Source organism: Cervus canadensis, chromosome 23, assembly GCF_019320065.1.
Source record: "Cervus canadensis isolate Bull #8, Minnesota chromosome 23, ASM1932006v1, whole genome shotgun sequence".
NCBI classification, from domain to species: Eukaryota; Metazoa; Chordata; class Mammalia; order Artiodactyla; family Cervidae; genus Cervus; species Cervus canadensis.
Window position 1 is genome coordinate 44,615,763 of NC_057408.1, and position 23,374 is coordinate 44,639,136.

The 23,374-nt window shown below is 38.9% G+C and overlaps 1 protein-coding gene across 1 annotated transcript in view; it reads left to right on the plus strand.

Moving 5' to 3' along the window:
• The window catches only part of CHST9 (carbohydrate sulfotransferase 9), a 282,625-nt gene that overhangs the window by 37,480 nt on the left and 221,771 nt on the right, over positions 1 to 23,374 (plus strand). Inside the window, exon 2 of the mRNA XM_043444056.1 lies at positions 12,300 to 12,510. Coding sequence (XP_043299991.1) covers positions 12,390 to 12,510 — 121 coding nt within the window. The 5' untranslated portion in view covers positions 12,300 to 12,389. The remainder of the gene's footprint in view (positions 1 to 12,299; positions 12,511 to 23,374) is intronic.

Genomic DNA, 23,374 nt, shown 5'->3' on the forward strand with positions numbered 1-23,374 from the left:
CTATCATTGAAACAGAAAACAAATGCGTAGCACCCAAAGTACCACATTATTATTTAAGATTCATGGGTATATGAACAACACTTGTATATGTAAGAACTATTTCTTCCTACTGTGCACTGCAATAAAGCACATATCCTTTTTCTCTTCCAACACTTCAAAGTCATGGTTGGAATAAAAACGTTTTTTCATATTCCAGTTCCTCTCCCCCAAATCCTTTGGTCCTATTTGATCTTCTCTCAATAACTTCACATTGGTGTAGTCATCTTTTCTGATTGCTGTTTCCACTTTGGGGGGTGACATGTTTCATAGATTAACTTTTGTGCCTACATTTCTTAAATCCTTGCTCTCTGTTTATTTATTAAACAAATGTTTTGTTTACAGTCTGCCATGTAGTAATATCCTGTCTTAGTTTCTTAATTGCATGTTCTTTATGACATGTTTCCTACTTCATAATCCTTTCCTTCAAATTTTTTTAAAGAAAGTCTTTCTGTTATCCTGCTGTTTGAACTGAAGGGAATCTCTAAGACTCTAACCTGTAACCTGTTTTATTCTCCCATTGTATCTGTGAATGTTCTCAAGTGTAGCCATTATTTTTATGGTGCTGATTCTCATAACATCACCCATCCATTCAATCACGCTTGGATTATTATATCTACTTCTGAGCCCTGCATTTAAAGAAAAGCATTAACAAACATGAATGTGTCTGGAGGAGGATGATTAAATTGATTGACTACTCCTAAACCATGTCCCATAAGGAATGGCTGAAGGAATTGTGCATATTTATTGTTTATCTTAGAGTAAAAACGATTAAGCGTAGACAGGATAATTGTTTTCAATAATTGGAAAGTCTGTCACATAAAGGAGAGAACAGATTTGTTATGTTCTAGAAGGCTCTACTAAAACCAACTTGTACAAGTTGTGAAGAGCTTAGGTTCAAATGTTCCATGATGAGGAGCAGAGGTTAAATCTTACTCTGTTTGGCTTTGCTTACAGTGTCTGACATCCAGCCTGAGCCCATTCTAGCTAATGGATGTTTATTGATTGGTTTGAATTTTCTTGAATTGAAAGAATAAACCTTTCTAACAGGAAAAACAGACTGCCTTTGAAGTAAAAATACCCTATCTTTCAAAAAATATTTATTAACTACAATGTAGCTGCCCCTGTGCCAGATATCTGGAATATAAAGATATTAACATTTTAATATTGTAGACAACCTCTGTGGGCTAGGTATTCTTCTAAATATCTCTTGCATGCCTATATGCTCAGTCATATCTGGCTCCTTGCAACCCCATGGATTGTAGTCCTCCAGGCTCTTCTATCTGTGGGATTTTCCAGGCAAGAAGACTGGAGTGGGTTGCCATTTCCTCCTCCAGCTAAATATCTCTTACATATCAGCATTTCAGATCATTAACCTCACATGATAAATATTTTTATTCTCCCAATTTAGGAGTGAGGAGACTGAGGCATATAGGCATTTCGGCTTATCACTTACATAATAAGCTGAGGGACCAAACTAGTAAGTCATCAAGCAGAGATTTGAACCCAGCAATCAGGCTTCGGAATCTTCTTACTTAGCTACTGTGATAAACTGCCTCCAGTAATGAAAGACTAGAGGATGTGTATGAATTGGAGGACAGAAGGATTTCAGGATTGGAATAAAATCTAGTCCAATCCCTGCCCTGGGGATCCCCGGCCAGCAGCTGTCCTCTTCCTGAACAGTTGTGGTCTTCCTGACCTTCCATCCTGCCTGCTTTCCAGTGATCCTCCTACAGTGCAGACCTGATCCTTCCACTTTCTTCACACCTGCCCTCGGTCCCCTGGTGTCCACAGAGCAAATGTTGTCCCCCTAGGTTGACTCCGAGGGCCTCTGTGGTCTGTCTGCACTTCCGCCTCTCACCTCACCTCCCATTGAACTCTGCATCACGCCATGTGGTTACATGAGCCAGTCCTGCACATTTCCTGACTGGGGAGATAATAGAGTTATTGTGAGAATTAAATTAAATAATCAATATAAAATGCTCAGAATAGAGCCTGGAATGTCTAACTGTTCAATAAATGCTAGCACTATTATTTTCATTTATTTCCTATTATCTTGCTGAAATTGCTACACTCAACATATAGCTTATTCCTCAATTCTCTCACTGGTCTTAGAATTGCTTTGTAATACATTGTAAAATAAGGGAACATTATTGGCTCTTCTAATTTATAAATTCGGAGGCAGAGTGTGTCCCTTCGGGGTCCAGGCGGAGCTGTTCCTCTGTTTCTCTACAGGTTTCTCGCTTTGCCTTCCTCTCTGCTGCCTTGTCTTACAGGCTGGCTTCCATCAGGGCTGCCAGAAGGCTTCCGACAAGAGCAGGAACTATATGCTTTCTCATTCCCATTCACTGCAAAAGAAAACATTGCATCTCGTGACCATCCATGCAAAGCTCTGAGTTTGATTCTGATTAAATCGCCTCCAAAACAGTCACTGTGGCCCAGCAAAGCCTGGTTCAGTGAGTTGGATGGTGATCCTAAAAAAGATACAGACACATTCTAACTCCCAGAACCTGTAACCATATCTGGAAAAGGGGGAGTTGCTGATGTAATTAAGTTAAGGATCTCAAGTTAAGGTCATCCTAAATTATCTTGAGGTTGGCAACAGACCCGATGACAAATAGCCTTATAAAACGAAGAAGAGAGCTATGTGAGGTTGGAAGCAGAGACTGGAGCCACAGAAAGTCAGAAGAGGCAATGAAGGGTTCTCCCCTAGTGCCTCCAGGGGTTCTGTGATCCGTTTCTATTGGTTACACCACGGTTGATCCCAACTGTGGAGTGCCTGCCATCTTTTTTAAAAAACTTGCTTTATTTTTTTATACAATTTTAAAGCTAATTACAAAATATTGGCTATATTCCCCATGTTGTACAGTATCACACACCCAATAATTTGTACCTCCCACTCCCCACTCCTGTACTGCCTGTCTTCCTTCACCACCGTAACCACTTGTTTGCTCTCTGTATCTGTGGGTCAGCTTCTCTTTTGTTATATTTACTAGCTTGCTATAATTTTTAGATTTCACATATAAATAATATACAGAATTTGTCTTTTTCCCATGTATCACTTCACATAATACACTCCAAATTCATCCATGTTGCTGCAAAAATATTCAGTTCTTTTTTATGATTCCTATCCCATTAAGTGAAAGTTGCTCAGTTGTGTTCCACTCTTTGCGACCCCATGGACAATACAGTCCATGGACTTCTCCAGGCCAGAATACTGGAGTGGGTAGCCTATCCCTTCTCCAGGGGATCTTCCCAACCCAGGGATTGATCCCAAGTCTCCTGCATCGCAGGTGGATTCTTTACCAGCTGAGCCACCAGGGAAGCCCAAGAATACTGGAGTGGGTAGCCTATCCCTTCTCCAGCGGATCTTCCCAACCCAGGAATCGAACTGGGGTCTCCTGTTGCAGGTGGATTCTTTTACTAACTGAGCTATCAGGAAGCCCCCTATCCCGTTGTGTGTGTGTGTGTATATACACACACACCCCATCCCATTGTATATTTGTATATATGTACACACACACACACCACATCTTCTTTATCCATTTATCTTTTGACAGATTCTGAGGTTGTGGAAGCCATCTTTTATTTAGCACTTGTTAGGTTACCTTATTAACTACTGTGGTAACTAAAATTTAATCATTTCATTGGACTTGCTGACCACCCCCTTATTCAATCTGTAGTTATCACTTATCTCATCTGACATAATCCCTCTCTAATAACTCCTTCAAGTCATCTTAGAAATGACCACTCAAGTTGCCATTCCGTTCTCCCAGGACTCAGAAGCTTTTCAAGGACTCCCTCTATCTTCATGGGACCCTTTAATGAAACAGAATTTGCTGCTGTGTTTACCTTTGGTTTCCAGAATGTGATCCTGGTGATTCCTGACTGACACATGAATACATGCTATAAGTTCTTGTGACTGTGCTTAAAGAAATGTAAAATATAAGTAGTATAACTCTATTTCTGTATTGTCCATATTTAACGCTTGGGCATCTTTAGAGCGGGAGAACAAGTAAAAATGAGAAATGAGATAGAATCCATTCAACAATAATCTGTATGGGTATTTTTATTTTTCCCCTCTTTATACAAACAAGGGCCTTTGGTTTTAGTCTTATGCAGTCTTTAGAAATAGACTATTGTTGCAAAACCAAAAACCAAAATAAAGCAAAGAACTTTACACTGAACACGAGAATGTAAAATATGAGTTTAAAACTTTTTCTTCTAAAACAAAGAATATAAGGGCAAAGCCTTGTCTTGTTAAAGATCTTAATTGTAATTAAAATTTAATTGCAATAGCTAAAAGTAGAAGGTACCTGTTAAATAAATTGCACAGGAAATCAAAGCAACAAAATGCATAAGGAGGCACCTATAAATTAGTGTCTAGTGAAGGAATATGTTTCTGTGTTCCATACGACAAAACACATTGAACAATGGAGCTATTACAGAAATAGACCATGAAACACTAGGTCTGAGAAACCATGTGAAACCTATTTGAAAAAAAATCAGTATTATGCTACCCATTCATAGTAATTTCACAAACTGTCTTCCTTTAAAATTACTTTTAATAGTAATGTACTATATTAGTTTTCTTTGCTGCTATAAAAAATCATAGCAAATTTAGTGGCTTAAATAGTACAAATGTATTATCTTACAGTTGGTGGGTGGGAAGTCTGACATTGGCTGGCTAATTAACACTAAAAACAGAAATTTATAACATACCAGTAAATTTAATTAATTATTTAATAATAATTTTAAATGATTGAAATTAAATAGAAAAGCTCAAGTATGACCAAGGTGAGAAGACATTGTTCAACACATATTTAAAGCATGCTGAAGTTCTATGAGCACTGTAAACTTTATTAGAAAAAAATTTATTGTTAAGAAGGTATTTTTGTATAAAAATTTAAATTACTACTTACCAAACAGAAAGGGAAATCTGTAGATTCAAAGAAAGCAGAATAGAAAGGACTTAATAACTTTAGGAAACTAAAGAGGAAGGAGAAAATCCATTTAAAAAATAAAAGACAACAGTTTATGATAACTTAAATTACAATATATTTAAAAGTGGGTGACTAAAAATACTACATGTGAAAACATGTGATATGCCACAGAAGTAGTTTTGGAGGAAATTAGTAGGCTAGTAAGCTTATATAGAGTGTTTTATGAAAAAGATCTGACATACATAAATTAGTTTTCAATTCAAAAACTTTGGGGGAAAAAAAAAACAGATATCCCTAAAGAAAAAAAGCAGAATGAAGAAAGAAATGAAGAGAAGAAATCAGTAAATAGAAGACAAAAAACAATAAAGAGGCATTGCAATATACTTTTAAATAACAGACAACTCTCTAACAAGAATGACTAAAGAAAGTAAAAGAAAGCACAGATCCTGTACTGAGAATGAAAGGGGGGTTATATTTACAGCTGTGAAAGACATCTTTAAAGTCATTAGAAAATAGTATGAACAACTCTGTGCTTATCCATTTGGACATTAAAAGGAAATGATAGTTGTCTAGGCAATATACTTTTCTAAAGGTAACTAAAGAAAGTGAAATGAATAAATAAATAGCCATTAACAAATCAAATCAGTAATCAGATTGATTTTCCATTCCTCAAATATAGGCCCATATGTTTGCACAAACATACTTTGTTGTTCAGTCCCTAAGTCATGTACGACTCCTTGCGACCCCATGGACTGTAGCATGCCAGGCTTCTCTGTATTCCACTGTCTCCTGGAATTTCCTCAGATGCATGTGCGTTGAACTGGTGGACATGAACCTAGTCATCTTATCCTCTGCTGTCCCCTTCTTTTGCCTTCCATCTTTCCCAGCATCGACTTCCCTGGTGGCTCAGACGGTAAAGCATCTGCCTACAGTGTGGGAGACCTGGGTTCAATCCCTAAGTCGGGAAGCTCTCCTGGAGAAGGAAATGGCAACCCACTCCAGTATTCTTGCCTGGAAAATCCGGTGGACGGAGGAGCCTGGTAGGCTATAGTCAGTCTGTGGGGTGGCAAAGAGTCAGACACGACTGAGCGACTTCACTTTCACTTTTCCCAGCATCAGGGTCTTTTCCAATGAGTCAGTTCTTCCCATCCAGGTGGCCAAAGTATTGGAGTTTCAGCTTTAGCATCAGTTCTTCCAATAAATATTCAGAGTTGATTTCCTTTAGGTTTGACTGGTTTGATATCCTTTCCGTCCAAGGGACTCTCAAAAGTCTTCTCTAACACCACAGTTCATAAGCATCAGTTCTTCAGTGCTCAGCCTTCTTTATGGTCCAGCTCTCACATCCGTACATGACTACTGGATAGGAACTTGAAATATACAAAATTAGCATTAAAAATCAATAATAAAATAATAAACTACTGGGAATTCCCTGGTGGTCTAGTGATTGAGACCCTGTGCTTTCGCTGCTAAGGGTTCAGGTTCAATCCCTGGTCAGAGAACTAAGATCCTGTGCTGCACAGCCAAAATAAATAAATAAGTTTTAAAATAATAATAAACTACTCAGTAAATAGGGCTTCCCACACGGTGCTAGTTGTAAGAATCTGCCTACCAGTGCAGGAGATGCAAGAGATGCGGGTTCAAGGTAGAGTTGGACATTTGCCATGTAAAATGAATAGCCTGCAGCATACACAAAAGCACATTCCAAATGGATTAAGGTTCCAATTATGAAGAGTAAAACCTTTAAAACCCCTGAAAGGATAAATGAAAGAATAATCATGTTATTTGAAGGGAAGGAATATTATCTTAGAAAATTTGTAAAAATCACAAACTGAGCTGGATGCTGTCCATCTCTGCCATCCCTGTCCCTGTGCTGAGGTTTAGGAATTTTGGGGTACTGTGTTCCAGAGAAAGCTGTCTGGTCCTCAAGCCATCGGTCAGGTTTGCCAGATGAGTCAACGACATGAAGTCTCAGGACAGGAGGAAATTTCAGATGGGGTAATTTTTCTTCTGGTTCTCTTAACACCTGGCAACACTGTGTTGTCCGTGTCCTTGTCCAACAGGCTACAGCTCCCATCAGCTCCCCGCCCGGCCCCTCTCCAGGCTCCAGGAGTAATGGCTCTACTTCCTATCTTCACTTCCAGGGGTGACTGCTGCTCCTTGACCTTGAAGACTGCTCTTCTTCTTGTTGGTTTCCCCAAAACCCTGAACACATCCTTGTAAACTGTTCCCCAATGTCTTGATTTCGAGTACGTCATGTGTCTTCTTTCAAGACCCTAGCTGATAAATCAGCAAGGAAAATGAAAAAAATTGATTTTAAACTTCTGCATGATAAAACAATCACACCACCAGCAGTGGAAGGGAGGAAGGAAAGAAGTTGCAGACAGGAAGATTTTCGTATAGCTGATGAAGAATTCCCATCCAATAAGAAAAAAAAAAATAAATAAGAACAATGGGAAGGAAATATAAACAGAAAATGCATAGAAGAGGGAACTGGAATAGCAAAAAGACAAAGCAAAACTGAAATCACTGGTATTATAACTTTTCCATCCCTACACAGCTTCTGAGCTACATGGCACCCTCTCCAGCCCTCTGGGCAGTTGTGGGGGGAGGAAGCCTGGGAAGTAGGCACCTGAGGCAGTCAGGACAGAGTTTTCTGTCTTCAGGCTTGCCTGGGAATGATAGCAATGGGGCGATGGCTGGAGGGGTTACAGAGGGGCAAGTCATCGGATAAGAAAGTTCAAACTGAGACCCAGGCTTCCAAGTAATGGAGCTGCACTTCACAGCAGCCCAGAAGCGATGGAGGCAGGAGTGAGGATTTGTTCATCAGAGACAGAGGCAAAGAATTGGTGGAACCAGGCGATAGTGAACTTTGTGTGGGCGAGGTAGTAAATTAAGCGAGTTTGTCCCTGATGGTCTGTGTTTTCTTACAGGGTGGGAAAGAGATGGAGAACAGGGAATCTGCTATGAGAGAGGAAGAAGCAATTCTGTGAGGTCCTGTGGAGGCTGAGAGGAGAGACAGGTGGTCCCCTGACTCTGGAGTCTTCTAACAAGGTCTAAATTGACCTTACTCAACTTCCTTCCTTAATACTATAGGCTTCCGCCAAACTGGATAACTCAATTTTCCTTTTAAATTAATTGCCTCTATCTAGTAATTGCTACACTGAAATCCCAAAATGCTTCTGGTGGTAGTCTTGGTTATTGGAAAGAATAATTTCTAAAGTGTTGGAAAAGAAATACTGGAGCGAAATAATTATTTTTATATCTTTGCAATTATTAGGGATTCCCTGGTAGCTCAGATAGTAAAGAATCGGCCTGCAGTGCGGGAGACCCGAGTTTGATCCCTGGGTTGGGAAGATCCCCTGGAGTAGGAAATGGCATCCCACTCCAGTATTCTTGGCTGGAGAATTTCATGGACAGAGGAGCCTGGCAGGCTATAGTGCGAGGGGTTGCCAAGAGTTGGACACGACTGAGTGGCTAACATTACTAATGATTAAGGATAAATCCATTGGATATGCAAGTAAGAATAAATATGCACTTTTTTTAACAGTGTCACAGAGACCCTTTCAGTATTTTAATAGTCTGTGTTTCTCCATTTGAAGTTTAGAACTAAAGATTTACAAGTACAACTAGAAAGCGATCTGTGTCTTGTTGTTGGAGCTACAAATTCAATTCAGTGCAGTCCATTGTTGGGTACCTGTTAGTCTCAAGGTACTATGCTTATGAGCGAGGAGAGGAAGGATTGTACAAAATACAGGGAGCCTTTGACCGTGGAAATGTTGAATAATGCTGGTACATAAAATAGCATTATTCCAAGTAATTTCAATCTCCAGTAGTCTGCACTTTTTCCGCAGGCATGGAGGTAGATACATGGTGTCCAAATAGGTGTGTGTTTTCCCATCACAACTGACCTTCAGGTTTGCTTAAAGCAATATGCTGTTCCTAGTGCCTCACCTTTGTTTAATGAGAGTCATTTCCTAATGCCAGTGTTGGGTTAATGGACTGAGATGGGAGAAAATCAAACGTATCTCTCCGTTTTCCACCAGATTGCTTTTCTGCCTTGTGGCTTTAATCACTCAGTTCTACTCACATCTGCCATCATAACAATTATGGGTTTTCTCCCGACTTCTTACCCAGGAGGGTATGTCAGAGTATAGCAACATCTCCTGAAGAAAGGAAGGGCAGATCCTTAATCTTTTTTTCCAGCATCGTAGGTAATAATTTTCCTCTGTGAACCCCCAAGGAATGCTTCTTTTGGTTTTCACACCCACTATTTCCCACAGGTCTTTGGCTCTATTCTGATTTATGAGCTCTCTTCTATCCTCTTTCTTCTGAGATAAGTTTTAATTATGTAGACAGATTGTAAAAGTCTCTTCTTTTCCTTGTAAACAACTATTTCTTTGTTAGTAGTAGATTTGGTGTAACTGGTTTCCTCCTATCTGAATCTTCTTGTGGACTCGGGAATGATGTCTGTTCATTGTTTAGCTGCAGCGTGGAGAAAAGAGAAAACTGGCTCTGTGCCCCAAGTTTCCGGGCTGACATATGGACAAGTGCATATTACAGACTGCAAGCTCTGTGCCCCAAGTTTCCAGGCTGAAATTTGGACACGTGAATAATGTGGGCTGGAGTTTTCCTTGAGGGATTCGATCTTAGAGCACCTCGAATTGCAGATCTCCCTTGGGAATTGCTATTTGTTGCATATGTTTGGAAAGCCTGTAATATTTCAGCTTTGAATCAGAGCAGAGTAAATGCTAGTGCTCAGGCACTCCAATTTTGTCTGAGTCTTTATGAACCTATGGACTGTAGCCCGCTGGACTCCTCTATCCATGGGATTCTCCAGGCAAGAATACTGGAGTGGGTTGCTCTGCCTTCCTCCAGGGGATCTTCTTGACCCAGGGATGGAACCCGCATCTTTTAGGTCTTCTGCTTTGGCAGGTGGACTCTTTACCACTAGTGCCACCTCGGAAGCCAATAAAGGCAGAATATCACCCACCAAGTAAGCCGTAAGATAATGCTCTGAGTTATTCTACTTATTTAAAAACTTCTTCCAGGACCAAAATCAAGAAAGTGCTTGAAATCCTCAAAAAGCACATGTGAAAACGTTAAACATTGCCCCTTCCTCAAGGGACTAGAGAAGTGGATTGGAGAAGACTCCTCTGGTGGTGCTGACAATCACTGCTCTTACTCTGGCCTCTTCCACATATAATTAAAATATGAAGGGAAAAATGTATTTATAATATCACTTTTTGTTGTTTTACATAAACATGTTTACCTATTTAGTGGATTTCTTTTTTTTTTTCCTAATCACGAAATCTTACTGCCATATCCATGTGTAATTCTGACCTCAAAGGTTACCTTTGAAGCCCAATATCTGCATGATAATTGATTTGCCAAGAATAGCTAAATATTATCCTTTCAGCAGCCTAGCAATCTGCCACAGCACATTTTAACTTTTACCTGGCACCTCACCAAAAGCCTCTTAAAAGGCTAAATCAATATTCTTTCTGAAGTTTTTGAGACATCTTTGGAGAGAAAGGAAAGAGAATTTTTAGACACAGCAGTGTGTGTGATGTCCTCACGCTAAGAAACCATTAATTCAGCTCATCCAGAGTAGATGTGGTACGTGGCCAAGGAGTGGAGCCAAGGTCTTTGACCAGCCTTAGACACAATGCCATGACCTTGGCCTCATTAGATGGGGTGCTAATTACCTGAGCTCACCATACAAGCTACTGCACATTTGTATGGCTGTTCATAGGGAGTAGGGCTTCTTAACTTGAATTCCATTAAGGGTCCGTAAGCATACTGACATTTGACACAAGACTCTGTCTGTATTTTTCCAAGGAGGGGATTTATATTTTCATCAAATTCTCAAAAGTGGATGGAGCTTTAAAAAAGAAAAACTAAAGTTAGGATTCCACTAAATGTGATAGTTCTTAAAATAATGTCATTGCAATATTTCTTTAAGTAACCTTTTATCACTGAGGTAGATTTCTATAATCTGAAGTAAACTTCTCTATTCCTGTGTTATTGAGGGAGAGGCCATGGAACTCTGAACTTTTCATATTTATTCTTTTTTGCCTTTTGAGGGATTTTAAGTGTACCCTTTAAATAAGAGACTCTTAACTTTTTTTGTTTTTGAAAGAAGGATTGGAAGAAATGCAATTATTATTTATGTATCTGTGGCTGTGCTAGGTCTTTGTTGCTTTGCGCTGGCTTTCTCTAGTTGCAGCAAGTGGAGGCGACTCTTCATTGCATTGGGCTGGCTTCTCATTGTGGTGACTTCTCTTGTTTCCAGGCATGGACTCTAGGGTGGGTGGGCTTCAGTAGCTGCGGCTCATAGGCTTCGTTGCTCCGAATCATGTGGAATCTTCCCAGACCAGGGATCGAACCTGGGCCCCCTGAATTGACAAACAGATTCTTTTCCACTGAGCCACCAGGGATATCCAGAGACTCTTAACTTTTAAAATAGAGAGAAATGATGATTGAACCCTTCATTTTTGAATTTTATATGTTTTTAAGACATGAACTGCTGTTTTCCCCCTTCATTCTAGGAATGTGTTCTTCAAAATCCCTTTTTCAAAAATCTATTCTGAGAGTCTTCTTTCCCCTCACAAACATTTTAAGATAACCTGAAGTCTGGTATGTGTCCCCTAATTAAATGTTAGGCTGTTACTTATTAACTGTAGAATAGCACGTTGCTTGGGACTTCCCTGGTAGCTCAGCTGGTAAAGAATCCGCCTGCAATGCAAGAGACCCTAGTTTGATTCCTGAGTTGGGAAGATCCCCTGGAGGAGGGAATGACAACTCCCTCTAGTATTCTTGCCTGGAGAATCCCCATGGACAGAGGAGCCTGGTGGGCTGCAATCCATGGGGTCACAAAGAGTCAGACACGACTGAGTGAGTAAGCACAGCACAGCACGTTACTTAGATAAGATAAAGGACGAAACAGAAAATTGCCATTCTAGGGACATCAACTGTAGTCTCTCCTGAGTGTTATTAAAGTTCATGGAAATTCTCAGTTATATACTGCATGAAAGTGAACGTTTTAGTCGCTCAGTCATGTCTGACTCTTTGTGACCCTGTGGACTGTAGCTCACCAGGCTCTTCTGTCCATGGGATTTCCCAGGCAAGAATACTGGAGTGGGTTGCCATTTCCTTCTCTAGGGGATCTTCCCAACCCAGGAATTAAACCTGGGTCTCCTGCATTGCAGGCAGATTCTTTCCTACTGAGCCACCTGGGAAGTGATTTATACTGCCTATTTACACCATATTTGGGAAGAAATGTCATCAGCAAGCTACAGTGTGGATTTTTTAAAATTCTAGGTTACTTTGTGGAATGAGCGCTTAAGAGAAAAAGGAAGGATTGAAGCTCTGGGGAAAACCAAACCATGTGGTCTTCAGAAGTAAGGAGAGATGCAACCCTCTGAACTGGTCATGAACCCCAAACAGGTCTTCCTGTCAGTGCTGGTGTTTGGCGTAGCAGGATTACTCCTCTTCATGTACTTGCAAGTCTGCATTGAAGAACAACACCCAGGTAAAACCTCAACTTTTTTCCCCCTATTTTTAATTACAATGGTCATTTTCAGGTAAATGAGTTGTGGTATTTATAAATATATACAAAGTCACAAGATTTCCAGCAACACAAAATACTCCAGCTCCCTAAAGAAAGCATGGTTATACATTTCTGGTGAGCATTTACTTGGTCCCTTGGGACCATTCTTGGAATTTTTGTTATCTTGGGCCAGTGGTTTGATAGCCCTTTCAGCAAGGACTGCTTGTAGAGAATTCATCTACTCATTGATCCTACCTTTGATGTGTCTACTAAACATTGAGCACAAGCCTAATAAGAGCTGAGTATACAGCAAACTCTCTTATTTCCTTTTAAATTTTTACATTAATACTCCAGTTGATGTAGAAATTCTTTCATGCTTTTAATATAAAGCAAGGGTTGGCAAACCCTTTCAGTAAAAATATAGAAAGTATTTTAGGTTTTGCAGGCCATATTGTCACTATCACAACTACAGTTGTCTCTATCTACAACCAGTAGATCACAAAAGCAGCCAAATATTGTTATGTAAACAAATGGATCAAGGTTTGTTCCAAAAAAAACTTTATTTATAAAACCAGGTGGTAGGCCACATTTGGTCCACAAGCCGTAGTTGATTGCTACTACTATACTCATTTTGTATTAATACATTGATTATTCAGTTTGTAATTTGCTACACTTTGGAGGCACTCAATTACTATTACAATGGATTATGTTTATAATGATGCAAGGAAATGTTTCAGAACACCATAAAAATATATACACATAGGTGTTGTGAAATTTGGCTGTCTTCCATTAGTAGAAATAGCCTATGGCCTATGACAGTTAAGAAAAATAAAGTAAAAGCAGAATAATTCCTTAATTGTTTCCAATTGTGGCTCATTTGAAAATCATTCTAGATATAAAGCCCTTAAGAATCTGCTCTGAAAGATAACTCCATACTAAGTCATAAATAATGGTAATAGTAGAAGTGTTTCCATTTTAAAATTCCTTTCCTTGGTTTAACCTCATAGACACTTTGAAATTATTTATTTCTATGGTAACTCTTGTGAAAAGAGTTTGCATGCAATTATTTTCTAGAGAATATGTAACATATTGTCAAAATTATTTTTAATTCCCATTATAGACACTATAATATTTCTGTTTTCTGTATTACTGCAATATTTTATCATAATAACTTAAACAATATTGAATGAAACCATCTGTGATAAAATAAATAGGCTAATTCCTTTGGCAATATAATTCCTAGCAAAGATCTTGTCACATGGTAAGCCTTCAGTAGGTGTTTGTTGAATGAGTGAATTTAAAACTCATTGCCGACTATAGACTGGGATGCAGCAATGGAGGAAAAAGCAGCGATTTCATTATTAGGAGGTGTGTTAATATCATGGTCTCATAATGAATTTCTCGAGAAAAGTGTCACAACAGAGCTTCAATTTGTAAAAGAAAATATATTCATATATACAGACTAATGGAGAAATGTTATGATTTAGTCTGTCAGTAAGAATCTACCTAACGTCTGAAAAAATGGTCTAGTTGCATAATAACATGACATATACAATGCAATTTACAAAATGTATCCAGGAACACCAGTAGCTACAATTTATTGAAAACTTAGCATGTGCTAGATGTTTTCCCTTATCCTATTGATATCTCGCTGGACATGATATTCTAAGTTTTTAGATGAGGAAGCTAAGGCTCAGGCAGATAAGGAAGTTATTCAAGGCCCCACATGTGTAGGCTGAGATGCAAAGGAAAAGCTAGGATTCAAACCCAGGTTGTGCCCTCAAAAACCCATGCCTCTACCCTGCACACTGCTTCTGTGAGTGTGAAAAAGTGAATAATATTACCCCCTAGAGCACAGATGAAGGAGCTGAGACTTTAAACTGAAACTTTTAAGTGACATGCCCATAGATATAGAGCTAAGCATTTTCAAAGTATGATACATGCCCAGGTTCTCCTGTGCCTTTTAAGTCCTAAAAGAACCTCCTAATCAAAAAAACAGAAAAGATAAACATATATACAATACATCAGTGATACTATGTTTTAAAATCACTGACTTGGTAAAACTAAGCTATATTTATAAGTTCATAGAGGGTACTCTCGTCTACAAGTTAGATTCTTTTTAAAAATTTTTTTAAATTTTTCTTGACTTCATAAATTTTTCAAGCTGGGAAATTAGTTTCCCCAGTGAAGATGAGCTGCTAAAACATTTCCCATTTATTCTCTTAAATTTTGCTTGTGATTTGCTAGAAGTACTTTCTCTTATTCTCAATATATCCCAAATGAATTACATAATATTTCACAATCTACTCATGACAGTGAGTATGAACATTAGAACCAGGATTCCTTTAGATAACTATTTTACTGAAGGAATGTTTTATTATTCTTCAGTAAGACTTCATCTGGAGTTTTGCCTTACACTAGGCTAGTGCCCTAGGTTATAATTCTGTAGTTTTCTAGGTAGACAGGTCTCTGTTTATTTTATATGTGTCTCAGATAACATCTGGATCAGCACACATTTTTGGAAAAAAATTTTATTTATTTTTAATTGAAGGATAATTGCTTTACAATATTGTGTTAGTTTCTGCCATACATCAACATGAATCAGTCATAGGTAGACATATATCCCCTCCCTCCTGAAACCTCGCTCTCATGCCCCACCCCTTCCCATCCCTCTAAGTTCTTATAGAACCCTGGTTTGAGAGGAAGATCACTCATTTTTTTAAGGCAGTCTCTTTAAGTCAGAAAATACCTGAATGTGTGCTTTGATGGTAAAAATAGAGAAGTCTGAGTTTTGGACACTTTAAGACTGTCACTCACAGCACTTTGGGAGATGTCTGCTCCTTTGTAAGTAGAGCAGATTTTAAAGCTCTGGATGGTTTGATCTCATGGACATTTCAGTTGTACCATAAGAGCTCTTAGGTTCTTTTCGTACACTTTTTCTTTTGAGGCTTTTCAAATCCAGTAAGATATGACTGTTTTCTTGCCTTCCTAGTTTTCCTGGGCTGCTTCTTATTAAAATAAAATGCTTGAAGATTATGAAAAAATCTCGAACATGCTGTATGTACTAATAGAAGATTATGAATAGACAGATTTTTTTGGAGGCAAAGAGGAAAAATGTGTGACAGAGAAATCAAAATCTATCCAATTATACAACAAAGAGTTTCATATAAACATCCATTTTTCAGTACCATTATCAATTAATTTATGCATTTCTCTGTGTTAATTTTCAGTATGTGGATGTATTATTATCAGTTTCATTTTGTAGATTTTCCCCCTATCTGTTAAAAAGTACAAGTTTTACATTCAGAGGAATCTTGAAAATCTCAGATCTCCTTGTTAGGTCTGTGACTCTGGGCAAATCACCTAGCCTTCCTAAGCCTCGATTTTCTCATCTATAAAATGGGGGTAATAATCTTTTCCCTGTAGGGTTGCAGTGAGGATCAAAGGAGACAATGTCTGCAAAGCAGTTAGCATGGTGCCTGGCAAGCAGTGAAGCCAATGAATGTGAGCTTTATTACTGTTAATATCCTGGCAATGATGCAGAGCATCTGCAGACTTGTTTTTTTCTGAGTTATCCCAGTTAGGACTCAGCCATGATTCAGGAAAACAATCCCAAGCTTGTGACTTAAATGATTAAGATAAGAAAAAAGGCTCAGTTTCAGCTCTGGTTAAAATAGTTGGGAGAGTCTAACTGGCATAGAGCCATCATGCTTCACAATGTAGACACTGGAAGAAGAGTGATGAGTGGCAGACAGGAGAATTCTGGTCCAGGACGATCTCAGATCTGTACAGGCTGCCCAAGGTCAGGGCATTCATTCATTCAACAGCGGTTATTGAAGATGTAACAATGGGAGGTGCCAAGCCCTGTGATGAAAACAGGAGATATAATTGAGAAGCAGACATAACCCCTGTTCTCAAGGAGACTATAGTCTCTTGGATTGTAAGGGAGAAAATGGTCTTGAGTCCAGGCCAAGGCTTTGGTACAAAAGGACAGTTCATTTTGACAGGAAGGAGACCGGCCCTTCTTTATGAGGCAAAGTAATGAGTTAGGACCAGGAGAAAGAGCCCAATCAATTGTCAGTAATGGAACTGCTGAGCAGATAAAAGTCTTAGAAGGAGTAGTGGCAGGTTAGGAGCAGGGTCAGCAGAGGACCAGATCCGAAAGGATACATGCCAGGGAAAGATGTAATAGCCAGGAGGGCCATTTCAGGAGAAATCACAACAATGGCTTGTTCCCCAGCGCCCCCCGCCAACCCCTATTGAAATTTGCAATCTGGTGCTCTTTCTCTAGGTAGACTGTTTTACAATCTGGTGCTCTTTCTCTAGGTAGACTGTTACTACTAAACACAACAAATAACAAAAGGTGTGGTGCATCATTGTTTTGTATGTGTAATAAGAGAGTGAAGACCCCATCATCGCAGAATCAGAATGCCAGCTTTAGAAACAATTTAAAGATCAACACCACCTGTTGTTCCTCACCACCTGTTTTTTAAATATAAAAATCTGATGATGACACTCCCATGTTTAAAACTTTTCAGTGATCGCTCAGTCCCTTTAGCAAAAACTTCTCCCTGGAGCTTGCAAAGCTGTGGGTGGGGCCAACTCCTGCTCCACAGCCTTCCAGCTTTCTTTTCAAGATTGCTTGTTTTGGCAGGACCAATAATGTTTTGGATCTTAATTGATAATATTTTTAAATGTTTACCTTAAACAAAAACTTGTTTGACTTTCATACCTTTAATGACATTTTTTCTACTAGTTTCTTTCTGATTTACACTAAGTACTGATATCTGAATTTAGTTGAAAATTCAGCATTAACATATAAGGTCAGTTGTTTAGCTATAAATTATCATACCTAGCATATAAAAGAATCACATAGCTATAATCTCACCTTTGCAAAACTCATTATCACCAATCCAGGCTCTGCAAGACTCCAATCTTGAACTTGATTGGTCTAAAGTGTATGTTCATTTTGGTTAACGATGTGACCTTTCTGTAAGTCAAGATTTTACTCAAATCTTCCATGCTATATATTGCTACTTTTAATCTTTTGTTTTTCATGAGTACAGTTAACATCAGTAGGCCCAGGTTATATTTTAACACTCCTTTTTTGGTATGAAAGCAATAGTTAGTAGCTATAAGCTTCTGATTTTAGGCAAAGTAAAGCCACCTTATTCTTTTTTCTCAGACAGTTAATTGATGCAGGACCTTATAGGCAAACTGGTCTCTATGCTTTGGTCTTTCTAACAAGATTCTGTATTGCTTTTTTTCAAACTAAATATATTTTGTGGCATATAAAGTTTTACTTTTAGACTAGATTGGCATAATTCTTTTCTCTTGCACCTCTCTGATGAGAAAGTATATTCTTTTCCTTCAGAATCAGGCTGTTCTTCCTGATTTTGATGTTGCTGTATTGAAATTCTATTTTCTCTCAGGGAATCTTTTTATACCTGACCTGAAGCAAAGCCACTTATAACTTGGAAGGACATTATGCTTACTGTCAATCATATCCTCAGGAAAATAAAATCTCATTTCTTTTAAAAGTCACTTGTTTGAGTTACTTCCTCTGATTTTGATGAGAGCTGCAACCATTTTTTTAATAAAATGAGTATCTGCTGCCACGGCGTCCCTCTGGACACCTCCATATCCCATCTTCCTTTTATGTGATTTTTCCCATCTCAGGGCCTTTGGGTTAGCTCTTCTCTCTTCCTAAAACATGTTTTCCTTCACTGTTTCTGTTACTGGCTTTTCCTTATCCTTCACAGTATAGCTTAAATATCACCTTCTCTCAACATCCTATATAAAGTTGGTATACTCTGATGGTGTATCTCCCAGTACCTGTTTATTACTTCTTAAAACTTATTGCATGATGCTTATTCTATCTGTAAGCATTCCTTTTATATATTTACATATGTTCTACCTCTGTTCCTAATGGCAGGGAACTTGTATGTTGGTCACTGATGTTCATTCACCTGCCCGTCACCCACTTTCAGATTCTGATGTCAATTTTCACTTTTTTATATACCCCCAGCACCCTCCAAATTCCATGTTTATTCTTATTCTCCCAACTATCATTACTAGATTTTATAAAAATCTACTTTGATTGGATCAACTCTGTAGCAAACCTTGGCCACTGAGTATTATTCAAATTTTGCAGATTTTAAGCAATTCTGACAATTACTTCTTAATTTCTAGTAGTGTGGCTTCTGAGATATGGGGCAAATGCAAGGGGGCAGCTCGCAGGAAGACAGGAGACTCAGAAGGTGGGGTAGAGAGTTAAGACAAAATCCACAGGGAGAAGCAAGTTACAGGTGGCTGGGTGGTTGGTGGTTTAGTTACTAAGTTGTGTCTGACTCTTGTGACCCCCTGGACTGTGGCCTGCCAGGTTCCTCTGTCCACATAATATCATCTTTAAGATTCTATTACTTTATATCTTCTTTTCAGCTTTTGCAAATCAAAATTAGGACTTCTTAAAACACTACAGATGTTTAATGGTACTCCTAGTACAATAGATATAAAAATTTTATTTGAGCACACAGATTTCCATTAAGAATTCTGAATGGAAAGATACAAATATAGAACCTGCAGGTACAGGGCTGCTTGCTTTATTGGTAAATATCAATAGGGTGGTTAGCAGTTCATTGAGAATCAATTCAAATAGCTACCAGTTATTAGTGTGGACTTTGATTATGAGTGCAAAGACCTCACTCACTAAATAATTCATGGTGATAGGCAAGTTAGCTCCTGTTAGGGTTATTGGTTCAGTATGTAATACCACCTAGTTCAGACTGTCTAGTTTTCCTCATAGAAATAAATTTCAAAAACCAAAGCATCATCTAGTCCCAGCTTCCTCCTTTTACAGAGGAGCAACCGAGAGGCTTACATTTGCACAGTCAGGAAGCAACAAACCAGGCACTGAAACATGATGCCCGATAACTTCCTATTTTTTGCCCAATACTCTTCCTCTTCCCCTTGAGGTAGAAGAGGATTCAGGACACTTTGCACGTTTGGTTTGTTTCCTAAAGCGGCTTGAACACAGCAGTCCTCAAACCCAATCTAGAAGTCCAGCAACCAGATGCATCACCAGTAACATATAGATATGTTCTGTTTATATATATAGTTTATACATATATAGTCTATAGAGAGAGAAAGATATAGTTTTCTATTCTCCAGTTGAAAAATCTGCACAGAGAACTGACTGTTGTAAAAGCCACAGACTTCAAAGGAAAGTTCAATAGTACAGAACCAAGGTCTCTGGGAACATACCTTTCAAGAATAAATCAAGCATCCAAGAGGTTTGGTAGGAAATTTCATGATACCCAGATCATCACAGATTAAAGAGGAATAAAATGTGAAAAGAAAACATGGAGTGTTTTAAATAAAAGAGGAACCTTACTTTTCACTAAGTGTTCTGTTTCCCTGAGTCACAGATTGCCAAAACTTATACTGAGGTGTTTTTTTTTTTTTTAATAGGAAAAAAGTTTATTATGTGTGTGGGAGTACTCAATAGTGAGTAATTAGCAGAATAGCCAGAGGTATAGGTTTATCTATCTGGAGAAGGAAATGGCAACCCACTCCAATATTCTTGCTCGGGAAATCCCATGGACAGAGAAGCCTGGCAAGCTACAGTCCGTGGAGTCGCAAGAGTTGTACATGACTTAGCAACTACACCACCACCCCCACCGGAGGTTTATGTATCAGTTTAACCAAAACTAGGGTGAGGAGTGGGGTGAGGGTGGGAGTGGTGGGGTCTTCAGTGCTAAAGAATAGAGGATTCTGTTGGGCAGTCTCCTTGGAAAGAGGCTCAAAGTTACCCCAGAATGGGGGTTAAAGACAGCTGTACTTTGGGAAGGCTTTACTGTCATCATGGAAGAAAATTTCAGGTAAGACTTCTTTCCTCTGACTACTTCAACGGCTTTTCCAAACTTTCTCATTACATTGGGGTTCACAAAGTTATGCTTTGCATTTGTAATATTCACTAATGCTCCACTAATTTGTAGGAGGGTCCCGTTTCATGCTGCTTGTTAAGTGCTAAGTCGCTTCAGTCATGTCCAACCAGGCTCCTCTGTTCATGGAATTCTTCAGGCAAGAATACTGGAGTGGGTTCCCATGCCCTCCTCCAGGGGATCTTCTGGATCCAGAGACCAAACCTGTATCTCTTATGTCTCTTGCATTGGCAGGAAGATTCTTTACCATTAGTGCCAGCTGGAAAGCTGAAACCCTCTAAGCAACTTCTGTCCTTTTATATTGTTTTATATATACATATAGGATTGAAAGTGAATGGTTCTGTGCTAATGCAGCAGACAGAATTCATCACTAGTGCCCCCTCCCTATTCTCAAGCTTTTATCTCCATTTCTCATGGCTTGACTCAGCCTGAGTTGTGAACATTTGCTTCCATGCCTGTGTCTCCCCAACTGACAGCCTCACTGAGGGTCAGGACCTATTGTGCCTGGAACACAAGAGACCCCAGGAAAGAGCTCAATGGGAAGAGATGGGGGCGAGATTTCAGAGACAAGAGAGCTGACAGTTTCTGCAGGACTCACAGTATATCAACCCATCTTTGGTGTGGCCACAACCTTCTCGCTGTGTTTGTGAGCTTGGTTGCTCTAGATATTATCATAATGAGAGGGGAGTTTGGGGGACAATGGGTACATGTATATGAATGGCTAAGTGAGTCTCTTTACTGTCTGCCTGAAACTGTCACCACATTGTTAATCGGCTATACTCCAATATAAAATTAAAAATTAAAAAAAAAAGAAAAGAAGACTGTGCAGGCAGCGTTAACACCAGTGACATTGACAGCCAGCATCCTGGGAAGTTTCTTGTTTGTTAGGACCATCTTAGAGATAGAACAAAATACACACTGCCCAGTTGCCTTTTTCTTCTTTGAAGATGATATTTAACTGTTCTGTAGGTGGCAGCTGGCTACATATTTAGTAATGATTCTTGATGGGAGAGAATTTTCCTCAATTTTTTAAAAATTTAGACGGCCAGAAATTGACATCAAAAATGTTTCTGATCTAGTCAGAGTAGGAACACTAACAGAGGCAAAATATCCAGCTTTCCGTGCTATGGCCGAGTACGTGTGGAAATGCCTTAACATGCTCTTAATAAAAACATCACAGTGATAAATGTAGAATTCCAGAATGCTTATTATGTGCTGTGTGGGTAAAGTGACAATTAATAGTTGTTTGCAAATGAAAAACAACAGACATGAATATTTATCTATTTCATGGTCCTGGGAACAGCTTTCAGATTACTTTTATAACCAATTTATTATGAATTATGAGCTCATATAAACTAGGCTCAAACAATCTTGCATTTCTTGTACTATAAAATATTACTTTAAGATACAAATGATTTTTATCATAAGATAGTCTCCATGGTTTCGTTGATTACATGACCCATCACAAAATAATTAGCTAAGAAACGTATATTTAGTCATATTAAGAAACTCTAACTTTTCAGCTTTCGAAATTCAGTTTTAGAATTCTTTTCAGATGCATAAAAAGTGAAAGTGTTAGTCGCTCAATTGTGTCCAACTGTTTGCAACCCCATGGGGTATGGCCCACTAGGCTCCACTGTCCATGGGGTTCTCCAAGCCAGAATACTGGAGTGGGTAGCCATTCCCTTCTCCAGGGAATCTTCCAGATCCAGGGATCGAACCCGGGTCTCCTGCATTTTGGGCAGATTCTCTACCATCTGAGCCATCAGGGAAACCCTCAGATGAATAAGGCCAAAGAATATCTAGTAGAAGATAGGAGTGGCAGCTTTAACACACTCAATAAACCAATGTAGGTTTTACTAGGCCTTCTTTTAAGTTTGCTCAGGAGAGAGATGAATCCATAAAGCAGTCAGGCTGCTTATGATCATGCCACCAGAAATACACTGTAAACAATGGAATTGCCACCGAATTTTGGACCCAGAATTTTATGATTGACATTAAGGGTCAGTGGCTGCATTTTAGATCCATCCCCAGAAGCGATTCTATAATCAACAGAAATCAGAAGTCCATTCACTGAACCACTGGCAAAAAATTAAGTAGAGATTCCCAATTTGCTTTGGCTCCAAGGTATTTCCAATAACCCCGGCCTAGGGAAAATGACATAACTGCAACCTGAAATCCCATATCCAAAAACTGAGATGCTCATTTTTTGGTAGAAATGTGGAGAGTTATGAGCAATCTAGAATAGATGGGAAAAATGGTGATGCACTTTAATGAATGACTCATAGTATTGAAAAAGTTTAATAGGTTTTAATTCTGTTTCTCATTCTTCTGAAATATTTTTACATTAACTTGATTGAGTTTGTAATGACAGATGTCCATGTGAAAAAAAAAAATCTGATCATATTCAAATTCTACTAAGGCAATACCTGGTGAAATTTATATAGTCTTGTTTATTTCACAGCAACAGGTAGGCATCTTTTCCCCCCCTGTAGCTCCTACATTTAAATTCTATGCTCTCTGTTTACAATTGGCAAGAGTCAGGTTATCCTTGATTTTTGCCAAGATGCCAAGTTAACTTGGCTGATGTTGGATTCCAGAAGGCAAAGAGCCTTCTTCCCCGAAGCAATTTCTGATTAAGAAGAAAATGAGATCTCAAGTGTATTTTTAGCATCTGGAACTCTTAAATATTCATTTATTCAGTCTTGACTTTGAGGACCCTTTGGGTTGTTACATTTTGGGGGTGTACAGTGAGTAGCACTACTATGTGATTCATTATATCAACTTCAAACAATTGTGTTGCCATTCCTTCCAGAAACCTCCCTTGTGAGTTCTATTCCTGGGTTGGGAAGATCCACTGGAGAAGGGAAAGGCTACCCACTCCAGTATTCTGGCCTAGAGAA